This window comes from Silurus aristotelis (assembly GCF_946808225.1).
Source record: "Silurus aristotelis genome assembly, chromosome: 9".
Lineage (NCBI taxonomy): Eukaryota > Metazoa > Chordata > Actinopteri > Siluriformes > Siluridae > Silurus > Silurus aristotelis.
This window is the reverse complement of record NC_139582.1, coordinates 30,571,517-30,587,127: the sequence shown is the minus strand read 5'-3', so window position 1 is coordinate 30,587,127 and position 15,611 is coordinate 30,571,517. Positions and strand designations below refer to the sequence as shown.

At 46.0% G+C, this 15,611-nt stretch overlaps 3 protein-coding genes across 8 annotated transcripts in view; 2 read left to right on the top strand and 1 right to left on the bottom strand.

Annotated features, from left to right (window-relative positions):
• The first annotated feature begins 698 nt into the window (after nt 1–698).
• LOC310731653 (uncharacterized protein) lies at nt 699–7,897 on the top strand. Of its 5 annotated transcripts, none has more exons than XM_083551395.1 (8): nt 699–936; nt 1,248–1,437; nt 1,560–1,704; nt 1,783–1,875; nt 2,067–2,338; nt 2,654–2,721; nt 2,857–3,047; nt 5,409–7,897. In XM_083551395.1, the coding sequence occupies exons 3-8, from the start codon at nt 1,578–1,580 to the stop codon at nt 6,401–6,403; spliced, it is 1,746 nt and encodes a 581-aa protein (XP_083407521.1). In that variant the 5' UTR covers nt 699–936; nt 1,248–1,437; nt 1,560–1,577; the 3' UTR covers nt 6,404–7,897. The 5 variants fall into 5 exon arrangements, with proteins under 5 accessions (XP_083407521.1, XP_083407525.1, XP_083407524.1 ...); XM_083551399.1 differs by having other exon boundaries at nt 750–936; nt 2,067–2,335; XM_083551398.1 differs by having other exon boundaries at nt 752–936; nt 1,248–1,433.
• A 411-nt stretch (nt 7,898–8,308) lies between these two features.
• Nucleotides 8,309–13,862, top strand: LOC310731656 (UDP-glucuronosyltransferase 1A1-like). The gene is made up of 5 exons (XM_083551409.1): nt 8,309–9,744; nt 10,647–10,775; nt 11,633–11,720; nt 11,828–12,047; nt 13,535–13,862. Exons 1-5 carry the CDS (start codon nt 8,773–8,775, stop codon nt 13,809–13,811), a joined length of 1,686 nt encoding a protein of 561 aa, XP_083407535.1. The 5' UTR covers nt 8,309–8,772; the 3' UTR covers nt 13,812–13,862.
• Nucleotides 11,511–15,611, bottom strand: part of stx10 (syntaxin 10) — an 11,524-nt gene continuing 7,423 nt past the window's right edge. Inside the window, exons 8-10 of one of the 2 annotated variants that reach the window (XR_014535265.1) lie at nt 15,609–15,611; nt 12,209–13,777; nt 11,511–12,080 (exon numbers count right to left, since the gene is read on the bottom strand). The exon at nt 15,609–15,611 is cut by the window's right edge and continues 128 nt beyond it. The gene's annotated coding sequence lies outside the window, so the exon portion shown is untranslated. Of the gene's footprint in view, nt 12,081–12,208; nt 13,778–15,443 lie in introns of those variants that run through there. The other variant, XM_083551422.1, reaches the window with a different exon arrangement.

Below are 15,611 nucleotides of genomic sequence, written 5' to 3'. Positions count from 1 at the left end.
TAATCTAAGGGAAATTAAACACTAATAAAAGATCCAGATGTTTTTCCTCATGAGGAGGACAGATCCGTGCACCAGCTGTAGAATAACTGCTAAAAACTATTTTCACTTGTTTCCATCAAATTATTTAGTGTTTATTTATTATTTTGTAATCAGAAATTATTAAATAAATAATAAACTGAACTTTAAGAGGGAATACACTTACCCTTAGATTACTTTTCTGTTAAATTACTGTTTCCTCATGCTCAGGTCTGGGATCAGCTCAGGTCTGGGATCAGCTCAGGTCTGGGATCAGCTCAGGTCTGGGATCAGCTCAGGTTTGGGATCAGCTGAGGTCAGGCTGATATAAGATCATGTCTGTCATGCTGAATGTTCTTCCATGTTTTCAACACCGGGTGTCGCCAGTGAGCTGTGTTTGGAAGTCTGCAAGTAAAGAGCTTCGGGGGGGGGGGGGTTACAGTAGTGCACGGTACAGTAAAATAACTTTTTTGTTTTTTCGGTTCATTTAAAAGTTGCTGTTGTATTTTTTTATGTGTTTACCACCATTAACAAAGATAACGGAACAAACGTTTCACGCATGCGCAATAAAAACTCGAGCGGCACGGGCGCTACCTGATTTGCGTCTCAAGGCGAGTTCGCAGAGCGCATGCGCACACATGCGCAGCGTACATCGGGCACGGGTGCAGAGTGGGCAGTGCCATCTCCTGTGTGTGTGTGTGTGTGTGTGTGTGTGTGTGTGTGTGTGTGTGTGTGTGTGTGTGTGTGTGTATATAACACAGAGCTCTGGATCTCAGCGCTGTTACACGGAAACACTGCGGGTTTCTGCAGTTTAGCGACAGTGTGTTTGTGCACGAGATTCACAGACAGAGTCACAGACAGAGTCACAGACAGAGCGGATTCAGGTGAAAGTCTGGAACTGAGACTCCTGTCTACTGTACGGTGAGTTACAGTGCATCTGTTAGCTCAGCGGCTAACACACACACACACACACACACACACACACACACACACACACACACACACACACACACACACACTGTCTGCTTGAACAGATCCGGTGTGATGGAGAACAATTGTTCAGATGATTAAATCAGTGGGATTTGGTTGGAATTTCCTCTGTTCTGCTTGTGGAGTGAATTGTGGTTCTCCAGGAGAAGCTCCAGCTCCAGCAACAGATCACTGATCACAAGCAACTCCAACAAGTACCCACTGATGGTGGTGATTTTTTTCCTCTGGTTATTTACTCCCAGTATGCAGTGGGGCATCAAGTTTTACTGATCAGAAGGTCGGGGGTTCAAACCCCAGCAACACCAAGCCACCAGGGTTTGGCCCTTGATCGAGGCCCCTAAACCTCTTTGCTCCGGGGGGCGCCGTCTCATGGCCGAGTGAGAGTCAGTCAGTAGATAGATCTCCAGCAGGGACCATGTTCTAAAGCTGTGAGTAAGTATACGTATACACACACACACACACACACACACACACACACACACACCTGATCAGAAGGCTACCTCTCCTACAGCTACAAAAGAAATCTTAAATCTAAAACCTGATCTTATCTTCAGCTTTGTGAGGATGTGGAGATGGAGACCTGTTTGACCTCCGGCGAGGGGACGTCTGGCTTCTTGGGACGCGTCATCGTTGTGAACGAGGACAACGGCGGATTGGAGACGCCTCTTAAAGAGGAACCTCGGGATGAATATAACTTGCGTAGGGCGGCGGTTTTTTGTTTGGTAATTGACTTTTTTTTCAGGAACTTTATAAAAGGTTTCAATTCTGACTTTGCAGGTGGAGAAACATCAGAGCAGCACAATGAAGAATTCCAGATGAAACTTATAAAAAAGGAAGATGACGAAGAAGCTGAAGATGAAGATTACCTCTGTAAGAACCAGATATTAAAAAGAAATCGTTAGCGTTAAGAACATCTAGTGCCTTCATTAGCGTTGAGAACTTTAGACCTGGCAGTAATTAAAGTCGTGGACATCATGAAGGATATGGTCAATACCCACATGGACAAGATTTTATTCTGAAGTGTTTCAGTGCTTCTGCCATGTTGTGTTTTGTTTCTCCAGACTGCGAGATTTGCAAATCTTTCTTCATTAATAAGTGTGAACTTCACGGTCCACCGCTCTTCATCCCCGATACTCCTGTTCTTATCGGGGTTTGGGATCGAGCCAGGCAAACTCTACCACCGTTTCTGGAAATTCGGAAGTCTGATATTCCAGACGCAGGCCTGGGAGTGTTTAACACGGGGGGAACGGTCCCGGTAGGTGTGCACTTTGGACCATATGAAGGAGAGCTGGTGGACCGAGAGGAAGCAATGAAGAGCGGCTACTCATGGGTGGTAATTTCACATTATCTACTGGAGATTAAAACGGATTTTTGCAGGCAACATGCAGAAGCGTAACGAGGTTTAATTAGCAAATAGTTTACTTCAAAAAGCATGAAATGTTCCTCTGTGTCCTTCAGGACGTTCTAAATCAAAATGTGGTGAAAACAGCTAAAAACCCCAGTCACTCATAGCTAGTGGAAAGACTGGCCAGACGAGTGAAGCTCATTCCAACAGGAAAGGGAATAAATCTGGAATGAGACCAAAACATGAAGACGTGATGGTCAGGGGTGCACAAACTTTACAACACGTCGTCATTATGTTTTTCAGATATCCAACAGGAGACAGTGTGAGCAGTACATCGACGCCAAGAGAGAAGTACACGCTAACTGGATGAGGTGAAAAACTCAAAACTGTTAACCTTTCTTCTTAAACATCTCAACCATCTTCTAAATCTCCGTCTGCCACCATGTGCTCCTCACGACTCTCCTATACCTCCTCTCTCTCTCTCGCTCTGCTCCTCATCCTCTCAGGTACGTGAATTGTGCTCGTAATGATGAAGAGCAGAATTTGGTGGCTTTTCAGTACCGAGGTGGGATTTTCTACCGTTGCTCTCGACCTATTGAACCAGGACAAGAGCTGTTGCTGTGGTATGGAGAAGAATACGCCAAAGATCTCAGCATCGCGTTTCACTACCTCTGGAAGAAAAAGTGCTTTGCAAATGGTTACGTACACATTGTAATTGTAGCACACTTTAGTTAGCAGCGGATTTCATATCTAGTAAATACTTCCTGGTTTAAAAGCATCCACACCATGATAGAACAGTTTAAACACCTCCAATGTTCCTGCTCCTACTCCCTTTCCACTTGGTCTCCTGAACACACAACATATCTACCTTTCTCCTCTCCATCATATCAGCTCCCTCTCTCCCTTTACCAGTCACAGTACCAACATTTAAAGTACCAACCCGAACCTCCACTCTCCTCCACTTCTCCTCCACTTCTCCTCCACTTCTCCTTTCCCTGCTGTCTCTGTAGACGTCTTCCTCCTCTCCTTCTCCTCCTTCAGCCAACAGTAGCACAATTTACACTCATACTCCTACCCCTACCCCCCTACTCATACTCCCTACCCCCCTACTCATACTCCTTCCCCTTACCCCCTACTTAAACTCCTTTTCATTATCAGAATTATTAAATCAAAATTTAATTCTTTTGTCTGTTTATCTGCAATATTTCTAGAACTTTACCAAATAGAAGTGTTGAGCGTAGGGCATTGATACCCCTTACCCCCTACTCATACTCCTACCCCTTACCCCCTACTCATACTCCTACCCCTTACCCCCTACTCATACTCCTACCCCTTACCCCCTACTCATACTCCCTCCCCCTTACCCCCTACTCATACTCCCTCCCCCTTACCCCCTACTCATACTCCTACCCCTTACCCCCTACTTATACACCCTACCCCTTACTCATACTCTACTCATACACCTTACCCCCGACTCATACTCCCTACCCCTTACCACCTACTATTACCCCCACCCCCACTCCTACCCTTTACCCCCTACTCATACTCCCACCCCCACTCCTACTCCTACCCCTAACCCCCTACTCATACTCCTACCCTTTACCCCTACTCATATTCCCTACCCCTTACCCCCTACTCATACTCCCTACCCCTTACTCATACTCTACTCATACACCTTACCCCCGACTCATACTCCCTACCCCTTACCACCTACTATTACTCCCACCCCCACTCCTACCCTTTACCCCCTACTCATACTCCCACCCCCACTCCTACTCCTACCCCTAACCCCCTACTCATACTCCTACCCTTTACCCCCTACTCATATTCCCTACCCCTTACCCCCTACTTATACTCCCTACCCCTTACCACCTACTCATACTCCCACCCCCACTCCTACTTTTAACCCCCTACTCATACTCCCTACCCCTTTCCCCCTACTCATACTCCCTACCCCTTTCCCCCTACTCATACTCCCTACCCCTTTCCCCCTACTCATACTCCCTCCCCCTTACCCCCTACTCATACTCCCTCCCCCTTACCCCCTACTCATACACCTCCCCCTTACCCCCTACTCATACAACCTCCCCCTTACCCCCTACTCATACAACCTCCCCCTTACCCCCTACTCATACACCCTACCCCTTACCCCCTACTCATACTCCCTACCCCTTACCACCTACTCATACTCCCACCCCCACTCCTACTTCTAACCCCCTACTCATACTCCCTACCCCTTATCCCCTACTCATACTCCCTCCCCCTTACCCCCTACTCATACACCCTACCCCTTACCCCCTACTCATACTCCTACCCCTTACCCCCTACTCATACTCTACTCATACACCTTACCCCCTACTCATACAACCTCCCCCTTACCCCCTACTCATACACCCTACCCCTTACCCCTACTCATACACCCTACCCCTTACCCCTTACCCCCTACTCATACACCCTACCCCTTACCCCCTACTCATACTCCCACCCCCACTCCTACTTCTAACCCTCTACTCATACTCCCTACCCCTTACCCCCTACTCATACTCCCTCCCCCTTACCCCCTACTCATACACCCTACCCCTTACCCCCTACTCATACTCCCTCCCCCTTACCCCCTACTCATACTCCCTCCCCCTTACCCCCTACTCATACTCCCTCCCCCTTACCCCCTACTCATACTCCCTCCCCCTTACCCCCTACTCATACTCCCTCCCCCTTACCCCCTACTCATACTTCCTCCCCCTTACCCCCTACTCATACACCCTACCCCTTACCCCCTACTCATACCCCTTACCCCCTACTCATACTCCACTCATACACCTTACCCCCTACTCATACTCCTACCCCTACTACCCCTACCCCCCTACTCATACTCCCTACCCCCTACTTATACTCCTTTTCATTATCAGAATTATTAAATCAAAATTTCATCATCTTTTGTCTGTTTATCTGCAGTCTTATCTTAATATATCTTAATATTTCTAGAACTTTACCAAATAGAAGTGTTGAGCGTAGGGCATTGATATATATTTTCTTTCTTTTTTCTTCTCTGGTTTAGGGTTGAACAGCACCCAAGTGTTCTCCTGCTCTCTGTGTCCAGCATCCTATACTTCTCAAGTCTACTTTCACAAACACGTCAGGAGATGCCACTATGAGGAGTATTTGAGACTGCTGAATTCTGGAGAGATTAAATTTGAGACTCTGATGCCAACCAGGAGTTCCGGTAGTCAGCAGACGTCCTCGGGTTCTCAGAGCGCAAGCGCCACTAATGGACAAAAACAGCAGGAACTCCATCGCTGCTCGGATTGCGGGAAAGGTTTTCCTCAGCTGAGCGTTCTCCAGTTACACCAGTGCAATCCCACGGGGAAGAAGATGCACCAGTGTTCGTCGTGTGGGAAGAGTTTCAGTAACAAAGGCACTCTCATCAGACACGAGCGCATTCACACCGGAGAAAAACCGTTCCATTGCACACAGTGTGGGAGGAGTTTTACTCAGAAAAGCCACCTGCAAACGCATGAGCGCATCCACACTGGAGAGAAACCGTTCCAGTGCTCACACTGCGGGAAAAGTTTTAATCACCAGAGTCATCTCCAGCAGCACCAGCGCATCCACACAGGAGAACGTCCGTATCAGTGCACGCAGTGCGGCCGAGGCTTCACTCACCTCGGTCACCTTCAGCAGCACCAGCGCACTCACACCGGTGAAAAACCCTTTCAGTGCTCCGAGTGCGGGAAAAGTTTTAATCACCAGAATAATCTCCAGACTCACCAGCGCATTCACACGGGCGAGAAACCCTACCATTGCACGTTGTGTGGAAAAAGCTTCATTCACCAGAGCCACCTCCAGTTCCACCAGCACATCCACACCGGAGAGAAGCCGTTCCAGTGCTCAGTGTGCGGGAAATGCTTTAACCGTGCGAGTCATCTTCAGCAGCACCAGCGCACTCACACGGGCGAGAAACCGTACGCCTGCTCCGTGTGCAGGAAACGTTTCACACGCAACACTCACCTGCAGAAACACCAGCGCAAACACGCCACAGAGAAGCAGTATTAGCGCCGCGTCGCAGACCCCTCACACGCCCGCTCACGCAACACTCACCAGCAGAAACACCAGCACAAACACGCCGCAGAGAAGCAGTATTAGGGCCGCGTCGCAGACCCCTCACACGCCTTCACACGCGAGCATCTCGAACCTAACAAGCGTGGATCATCACTCCTTCTCATTGTGTTTGTGTAACTGTAGTCATCTTGATGAGCAAAAACACTTTATATAATCATGTCTACTCTGTTTTACCAACACCGGCATCCTGCTTATGGGGAAAACGTGAGTTCCTCGGTAAATCCAGTGATGAAAGTAGGACTATGTCAGAAGCATGAGAACTTTATGCACATGTTCTAAAAACGAGCTCAGAATCTGATGCAAAAGTGACAAAAGTGAGGTACAACACGCATCCGACAGTGAACACCGGCGTCTTCTCAAAGTCGTCATGGAGGAATATCATGGAAAGAAGTTCTTATTAGATAGAGAAGGCAATGAGAAGAATAGGTTCTGCAGGTTTCACCAAGTGGAATTTAAAACGAAACCTTTTTAAGAATGAAATTGAACGAATATGTTGTTACTAACGAGCCCTAAATTCAGTTTCTTAAACCAAGTATGGCGAAACGCGCTCTTCCCCGTCGCTACGATAAAATCCGTGTTACGTCTGTGGTACAATCCGAGAGAGAGATTTGTGCCAGTAACAGAAAGCTGTTGCATGTTGGTCGCATTTGAACAGACGCTCCCCACTTTACAAATTCACTTTAAAGAGTCCTTAAAGTGAAATTTGTTCGGAGTCGAAACCCATGAAAACGGAGGCGAGCCGGCACGAGCTAGTCGTCGACCGGAACGAGTCCACGTGTTGCGCACTGGACTTTTTATCCATTTTTATTACTTAATACAAAATATTGTACATAGAATTTCGATTAGTTTGATTATATTTCACGGTTTATTTGATAGTATTTATAGCTCGTACATCATTAGAAGATTTGCGTAGTCAATAACGAACACAGTAACAACTTACGAACAAATTTGTGCTACGAACGATCGCTCCTAACGCAACTCGTAAGGTGGGGAGCGTCTCGGTTAGCGGTTTCGGTTAGCGTTAGAGGAGCTTCACATGGACACCGGAAAATTCATTACTGTCATAAAGTATGTGATTTTTCTGATTACAGTTGGTTGTTACTCAACGCAGACATGACGCAGGCGATGATCTTCAGAATCAGTGCTAGAAGCAGTAATCAGTGACTTTCTGGGTTCTGATGGACATGAGTTCAGGTGTTAGCACTACTCACCCTCATATTTTTACTGAAACGATTGAAAGCAGTCGGACGCAGTGATGTCTGCTTTAACTCGTCCAGACGCTCAGACGTTCCTCTCCAGGTTTCCTCCTTAGATCAGCTGTGGCCTGTCAAGCTGCATTGTGAACATGTCTGTTGTGTTACAAAAATAAAATATCATGTCCATGTATTAAATAAACCTTTAAATAAATAACGTCCTTTCTATCAGAAATACATGGAAGTTTCCAACAAACACCTCATTCCATAAACACAAATCTTCTACATTTACACTGTATGGATAGAAGCATTGGGATAATCAGACCTTTCCTACCATAGGTTCTTCTCCAAACTGTTACCATAAATCTGGAGGCACAAAAGAGGCTGGCCTTTTCCAGCATGGAGATGTGCACAAGCTTCATGAAGATATGGATTGGAGAGGAAGATCTCCTACCTGATCTCCTGTTCAGTAGCTCCAACCCTACGGAACCCCTTTGGGCTGAAATAGACCGCAGACTGCACCCCAGGTCTCCTCACCTCACCTACATCGGTACCTGACGTTACTACCGCACTATGAAATCTAGTGGAAAATCTTTCCGGAAAAGTGGTCAAAAATCTCATACTGTACTAGTCCAGGTGAGCGTAGCAGTGTCCCATCATGAGTTTGAGGAAAAAAAAATGCAATTAAGGCCATGCTTCTTGTGGTCACTTTAAATTTATCTGAAAGGAAGAAGAAACACAAACATCACATCCCTTCTTTTAGAGGAGTTCGGTTTATATACACTGTCTGAACTCTTATATTCCCAGTCTGTCACATGGTCAAACACCAGATTTTAGCATGTTCTCTTAGATACTTTTTACCACCATGGTTTATTTTTCTGTAGAAATCTTTTAGCGGTGAATTAGAGGGAGGCAGGAAGAACATTTTTTAACACCCACTTTTCCACTCCCCAAAAACACACACACAAACACACACATGGTCAATGTTCAATGTGTGGACTTTGGTGTGTCCCACAATAAACACCAGACTGGAGCAGCTTGTTCACACTGCTCTGGGCTGAAAGACAGCGAGGAAACAAAAGACCTGAATTTGGCCACCAAAATCTAATCATGGTGTTTTGGTGGACTTTGTATCAGTCTGTTGCTCTGCTGCTGTGTTCAGGTTTGGCTCGGGTCAGCGTTACTGAAGGGACATTTTCGGACCGTTCTGACGGCTTGGAGAGAATCGGTGGCTCTGAAGCAACAACCTCTGTGGGTTCTGGGGGTTCTTACAGCACAGCAGGACCCAGAGAGAGAAACGGTAGCGGGAAGTTGCTGGTGGTGCCAATGGACGGGAGCCACTGGACCGGGGTGAAGGCCGTGGTGCAGGAACTGGGTCGCAGGGGCCACATGGTGTTAGTGGTGATGCCGGAGGTCAGCATGCGTTTGGACTCTGGAAAGCACTACATGAGCAAAACGTTTCCCGTTCCTTACACGCAGGATCTATTTACCCGCATGACAAACAATTCTCTGCTGGGCTCTACTGCAGGGCTGATCGAGAGAATCTCAGGGAAAATCAAGCACATGAGAGAGATCATGAATCTGGTCATGTCCACTAGTGAGAGTTTGTTATTTAACCATGAGCTGGTGGAGTTTTTACGCAAACAGGAGTTTGACGCGGTACTGACGGACCCCGTGATGCCAACTGGAGCCATTTTAGCCTTTAACCTGTCTCTGCCTGCTGTCTACATGCTCCGTGGCCTTCCGTGCGGAATGGATGCGATCGCCACGGCCTGTCCTGACCCTCCTTCCTACGTCCCCCGCTATTTCTCCAAACTTACTGATCGCATGTGCTTTACTGAGCGCGTGTTTAACATGGTGGTCTACATGCTGGAACCAGTGATGTGTAAACTGCTGTACTGGGGGTTCGATGACATGGCATCACGCTTCTTGCAGCGCAGCATCAGCATGAAGGAGATCCTAAACACAGCCGCCATATGGCTGCTGAGATACGACTTCACCCTGGAGTTCCCCAAACCACTCGCCCCGAACACCGTGCTGATTGGAGGACTGAACTGTGCTGTTAGTCGACCTCTGGACCCGGTGAGTGAAACACACAGTTATCCATTCTTCAATATTTAACCGTGTTCTAAGAAATCGCACCTTAAACGGTAACATTTTCTTTTATTATATATTTAAGAATTGAAATGCCAAAATGTCACGCAACCATGAAACGGTTGTCCAATATAAAATAACCAACGTAGCACCATGGAAAGCATAAAAACCTGTTCTTCAGAAGAACTAACATTATCTCAAACACTTCAATAGACAGGATTCAGTCTATCAGCAGCCCATGACCTCTATGCTGGTGTACCAACAAACTGTGTCCTCCATCTGAACTTCTAGAATTACTCCACATTCTCAACACCTGAACATCTGAAATCCTACATAATATTAAGAACTGCAGAAGCATACAGTAGCTTCCAGAACTGGACACACAGAAACAATCAGTAAGGAGAATCTGCTCACCTTTTTTACACCAGAGGACCTTCCCACCGCACACAGCCACATGAGCCTGCATTTAGTTTTTCTCCATTTCTTTCTACCTTTAATAATGTAATGAAAAGCAAAGCTCAGCTCGATGTTACTTAGCGACACTGGAATGAGCGGAGTTTCAGCACTTCAGCAACTCAGAGAACATCCGATTTCACCAAGTTCCTCATCAAAGCCTCCAGCAGGCCTGAGCTTTCAGTTCAAACCTCTTCCTCAGTGGCTCATTTGTGGATGTGGGAACGTGTGTAAGATGAACTTACCCTAGTGGTAAGGAGGAGGAACTGCATGGTAATGAGTGTTGCATTAAGTGCACGTGCCTCTCTGTAATACTGTTTACACTCACACACACCAGGAACACAGACCACAAAGTGCTGTTGATTTTCATTTTCATTATGTATTTTATTATGCATGTATGTATTCTTTGCATGTGTGTGTGTGTGTGTGTGGTAAAGGAGGTGTTGGAGTTTGTGAAAGGGTCAGAACATGGATTTATAGTTTTCACACTCGGCTCATTAGTTCCAGCGATGCCAAAGGAGAAAGCAGCAGTTTTCTTCCAAGCCTTCAGCAGAATCCCCCAAAGAGTAAGAGCGCGCGCACACACACACACACACACACACACACACACACACACACACACACACACACACACACACACACGTTTTTATAAATACTTACATACACATGCACTCTTGTGTTTTTATTAATACTTACAAAGTAGTTTTTAAAATGATTAATTTAACTTTTCCTTTAGTTCAGTTTGAAACACAAATACATTTTAAAACATATCAATTAGAGTAAACGAATAAATAAATCAAATTAATGCAAGAGCACCTTGATTGATGTTCCTGGAAAAACGTGCAAAACTCAAGAAAGAAAAAGAAAGAAAGAAAGAAAGAAAGAAAGAAAGAAAGAAAGAAAGAAAGAAAGAAAGAAAGACAGACAGACAGACAGACAGACAGACAGACAGACAGACGGACAGACAGACAGCAGTGATGCAGAGGCTGCTGAAAGTTCAATGTGTGTATTTACTCCCTGAATTCTGAATCTGGATTTGAGATTTCTCTCATTATCATAAATGATGTTTTCACAGATTATTTTTTGCTTAAACTCCAATCATCCACTCTAGTCTTTTTCTTTTTCTTTTTTATTATTGCACTTTAATTTGGAAGGGGTTCCTTTTAATCCCCTTGTCCTTTTTGAGCTACACTAGAATCCCCCACTACGCCCCCTGCTGGTAAGAAAGTAACTAGTAATTTGTGTAGAATTGTAGACCTGTAACTTATACTTAATTAAAATTTCATTGAAGTTACAGCAACTTTTATTTGAGTAGAATATTTTATTACTCTTTTCACCTCTGCATCCACTCTATAGTGCTAAACACATATATACATACATAATATTTGTGTGTGTGTGTGTGTGTGTGTGTATACATATATAGGTGCTGTGGAGATACACAGGTGTAGTTCCTCATGAAGTTCCCAGGAATGTGAAGCTGATGAGGTGGCTTCCTCAGAACGACCTTTTGGGCAAGTCATCAGTGTTCCTCAGTGTTTTTCTGATGATGAAAGAGCTTCACACTGTTGGGTTTTTAGACCTGTTCCAGAATATTCTTTGTTTGTTCTTATTGTTGAAGGTCACCCGAAAGCAAAAGCATTCATTACCCATGGTGGCTCACATGGTATCTATGAGGGGATTTGTCACTCTGTTCCCATGGTGATGATGCCACTCTTTGGTGAACAGGGTGATAATGTGCAGCGATTGGCCAGTCGGGGAGTGGGTGTGGTCCTGAACTTCTATGACATTAGAGCTGATGAAGTAGTCAACGCCCTAAATACCGTCATCAATGACAGCAGGTACGATTTTTGGATTTGTAGACAGTAATGTGTCTGATTATATGAGTGTCTGATTCATTAGATGCGAGTCTGATTATACCAGTGTCTGATTAATTAGATGTGGGTCTGAATATACTAGTATACCACCTGTGGGTCTGACCAGTGTCTAATTAATTAGATGCGAGTCTGATTATGCCAGTGTCTTATTCATTAGATGCGAGTCTGATTATGCCAGTGTCTGATTCATTAGATGCGAGTCTGATTATGCCAGTGTCTGATTCATTAGATGCGAGTCTGATTATACCAGTGTCTGATTCATTAGATGCGAGTCTGATTATGCCAGTGTCTGATTTATTAGATGCGAGTCTGATTATACCAGTGTCTGATTAATTAGATGTGGGTCTGAATATACTAGTATACCACCTGTGGGTCTGACCAGTGTCTAATTAATTAGATGCGAGTCTGATTATGCCAGTGTCTGATTAATGAACACTTTTTCGTCTGAAGTCAGCAGTGTTCCTTCACCGCAGGTAAAATCGAACATCTTCAGCTACACGTAACGTGGCAGTGAACGTGGTGTAAAGTTCACACGCACCTCAATCAGGCCACTGGAAAATATTCAAACGTGAATGTACTGTGGAGAAAACACACATTTCAGGCTGAATAGAAGCTGAACATGTTCAGAAAACTGCACTAGGAATAGAACAAACTCTGGGTGGTCTTTCGTCTCATCATGGGATCATCACGTCTGTACTTTTGAGAGTCACTAACAGCTGGAACCAAATTCCTTGTGTCCAACACACTTGGGCATTAAACCTGATTCTGATCCTGAGCAGCAATAAAAGCGCGTGGTGTGACTCCAGGCTTTCGTCCGAAGCTCCTGTAGATATTATTACTAGGAAAGCCGTCTTTCATCTCCGAAATATTGCTAAGATACGAAATATGATGTTACATACAATTGTTACCGAAAACACAGATCATTGTTGCATCTAAAATGAGACTTGTGTAACGCTTTACTGTCTGCATGTTCGAATAAAATCCTAAAGAAGCTTCAGTTAATCCAGAACGCAGCAGCAAGACCCCTCATCAGAACCAGGAAATATGAGCTCATCACCCCTGCTTTAATCAGTAAACACGTCCAGTCTCACACTGATGTGTTGGAACCTCCGTCAGTGATGTGTGGAGATCGAGCTGCAGCAGGGGATTGAGCTTTCTCCTGAAGTTATGAAACAACCTTCCAGCTAGTGTTTAGACTCGAATTTCTCTCGGGGACATTTTCCTCACCACATCAACTCTGACTGATCCTGAGTTCTTCTGTTCTTCTTTAAACCCGTCTTGTGACTGTTGATCTGTAATGCTGTTCTATAAACAGTGATAAAATATCAAAGGGATTTTATTGCTGTATGTGAACTAAATTCACTCATTTGATTTAAATCTTATTTGTAGTTGCAGCTTCAATCCGATTCTTTTCGCTTTTACACAATTCAAATGTTTTCTCTCTCCTGCAGTTATAAAGAAAAGATGAAGAAATTATCTGCTCTTCACAACGATCAACCAATAACGCCGCTGGATCTCGCAGTTTATTGGACAGAATATGTCATGAGGCATAAAGGGGCGGAGCATCTACGGTTAGCTGCTCATAACCTGAATTGGGTTCAGTATCACAGCCTTGATGTGTTTGGGTTTTTGCTGGTTGTCATGGTGATTGTTGTCACAGTGGTGATGAAAGGCTGCATGTTGTGTTTAAGCTGCTGCAGAAAGTCACAGAAGAGAAAAGAGGAGTAAAATGAGCCTCTGCTTTTGGACACCAAGATCAAATAAAACAATAAAATGGAAGCAGCAGCATCATGTGATTTAGATTCTCTACACAATTCTATTCTTTTTCTCTTTCACTGTAAACTGTTTATTATTCTGTAGCTGCATTGAGGCACACACACACATCTACATGTTCAACTTCAACAGTCTGATCATTAAACACTAGCAATTAAGCATTTGTTGAGCAGCACTGTTCCACAGCACTGTACCTCAGCTCCACAGCACTGCAACTCAGCCCTGCACCTCAGCTCCACAGCACTGCACCACAACAATGCTCCATAGCACTGCAACTCAGCACTGCACCACAGCACCACAACACTGCACCTCAGCTCCATAGCACTGCAACTCAGCACTGCACCACAGCACCACAACACTGCACCTCAGCTCCACAGCACTGCAACTCAGCCCTGCACCTCAGCTCCACAGCACTGCACCACAACAATGCTCCACAGCACTGCAACTCAGCACTGCACCACAGCACCACTGCACCTCAGCTCCACAGCACTGCAACTCAGCACCGCAACACTGTACCTCAGCACCTCAGCACTGCACCACAGCACTGCACCTCAGCTCCACAGTACTGCAACTCAGCACTGCACCACAACAATGCTCCACAGCACTGCAACTCAGCACTGCACCACAGCACCACAACACTGCACCTCAGCTCCACAGCACTGCAACTCAGCACTGCACCACAGCACCACAACAATGCACCACAGCACTGCACCTCAGCTCCACAGCACTGCAACTCAGCACCGCAACACTGTACCACAGCACCTCAGCACTGCACCACAGCACTGCACCTCAGCTCCACAGTACTGCAACTCAGCACTGCACCACAGCACTGCACCTCAGCTCCACAGCACTGCACCTCAGCACTGCACCACAGCACCACAACAATGCACCACAGCACTGCACCTCAGCTCCACAGCACTGCAACTCAGCACCGCAACACTGTACCACAGCACCTCAGCACAGCACCTCAGCACTGCACCACAGCACTGCACCTCAGCTCCACAGCACTGCACCTCAGCACTGCACCTAAGCTCCACAGCACTGCAACTCAGCACTGCACCTCAGCTCCACAGCACTGCAACTCAGCACCGCAACACTGCACCACAGCACCGCACCACAGCACCGCACCTCAGCACAGCACCACAGCACTGCACCACAGCACTGCTCCACAGCACTGCTCCACAGCACTGCACCACAACACTGCTCCACAACACTGCACCACAGCACTGCACCACAGCACTGCACCACAGCACTGCACCTCAGCACTGCACCACAGCACCACAACACTGCACCTCAGCTCCACAGCACTGCAACTCAGCACTGCACCACAGCACTGCTCCACAACACTGCTCCACAACACTGCACCTCAGCACCACAACACTGCACCTCAGCTCCACAGCACTGCAACTCAGCACTGCACCACAGCACTGCTCCACAACACTGCACCACAGCACTGCTCCACAACACTGCTCCACAACACTGCACCTCAGCACTGCACCTCAGCAGTGCTCCACAACACTGCTCCACAACACTCCAAATTACTACTCTACATCATAATACCACAATAATATCACAAACTCTGATAAAAAGTTTGTAGCATTTTTATTATCATATAAAAGTTTTTATCTATACATAACTGTTACGTCATTACTGCAGTGTAAAAATATAAAGATTAAAAACTCTCACACACGCATACATACACATGTACACACACACACACACGCATACATACACATGTACACACACACACACCCG

Bases quoted from the DNA above. Each gene is read 5' to 3' on its own strand.
- LOC310731653 (XM_083551395.1), top strand. From the start codon at position 1,578: ATGGAGACCTGTTTGACCTCCGGCGAGGGGACGTCTGGCTTCTTGGGA. The intron at 1,876-2,066 runs GTAAGAACCAGA...TTGTTTCTCCAG, and splicing joins TGAAGATGAAGATTACCTCT to ACTGCGAGATTTGCAAATCT. The intron at 2,722-2,856 runs GTGAAAAACTCA...TCATCCTCTCAG, and splicing joins GTACACGCTAACTGGATGAG to GTACGTGAATTGTGCTCGTA.
- LOC310731656 (XM_083551409.1), top strand. From the start codon at position 8,773: ATGGTGTTTTGGTGGACTTTGTATCAGTCTGTTGCTCTGCTGCTGTGT. The intron at 11,721-11,827 runs GCAAGTCATCAG...TTATTGTTGAAG, and splicing joins TCCTCAGAACGACCTTTTGG to GTCACCCGAAAGCAAAAGCA. The intron at 12,048-13,534 runs GTACGATTTTTG...TCTCTCCTGCAG, and splicing joins ACCGTCATCAATGACAGCAG to TTATAAAGAAAAGATGAAGA.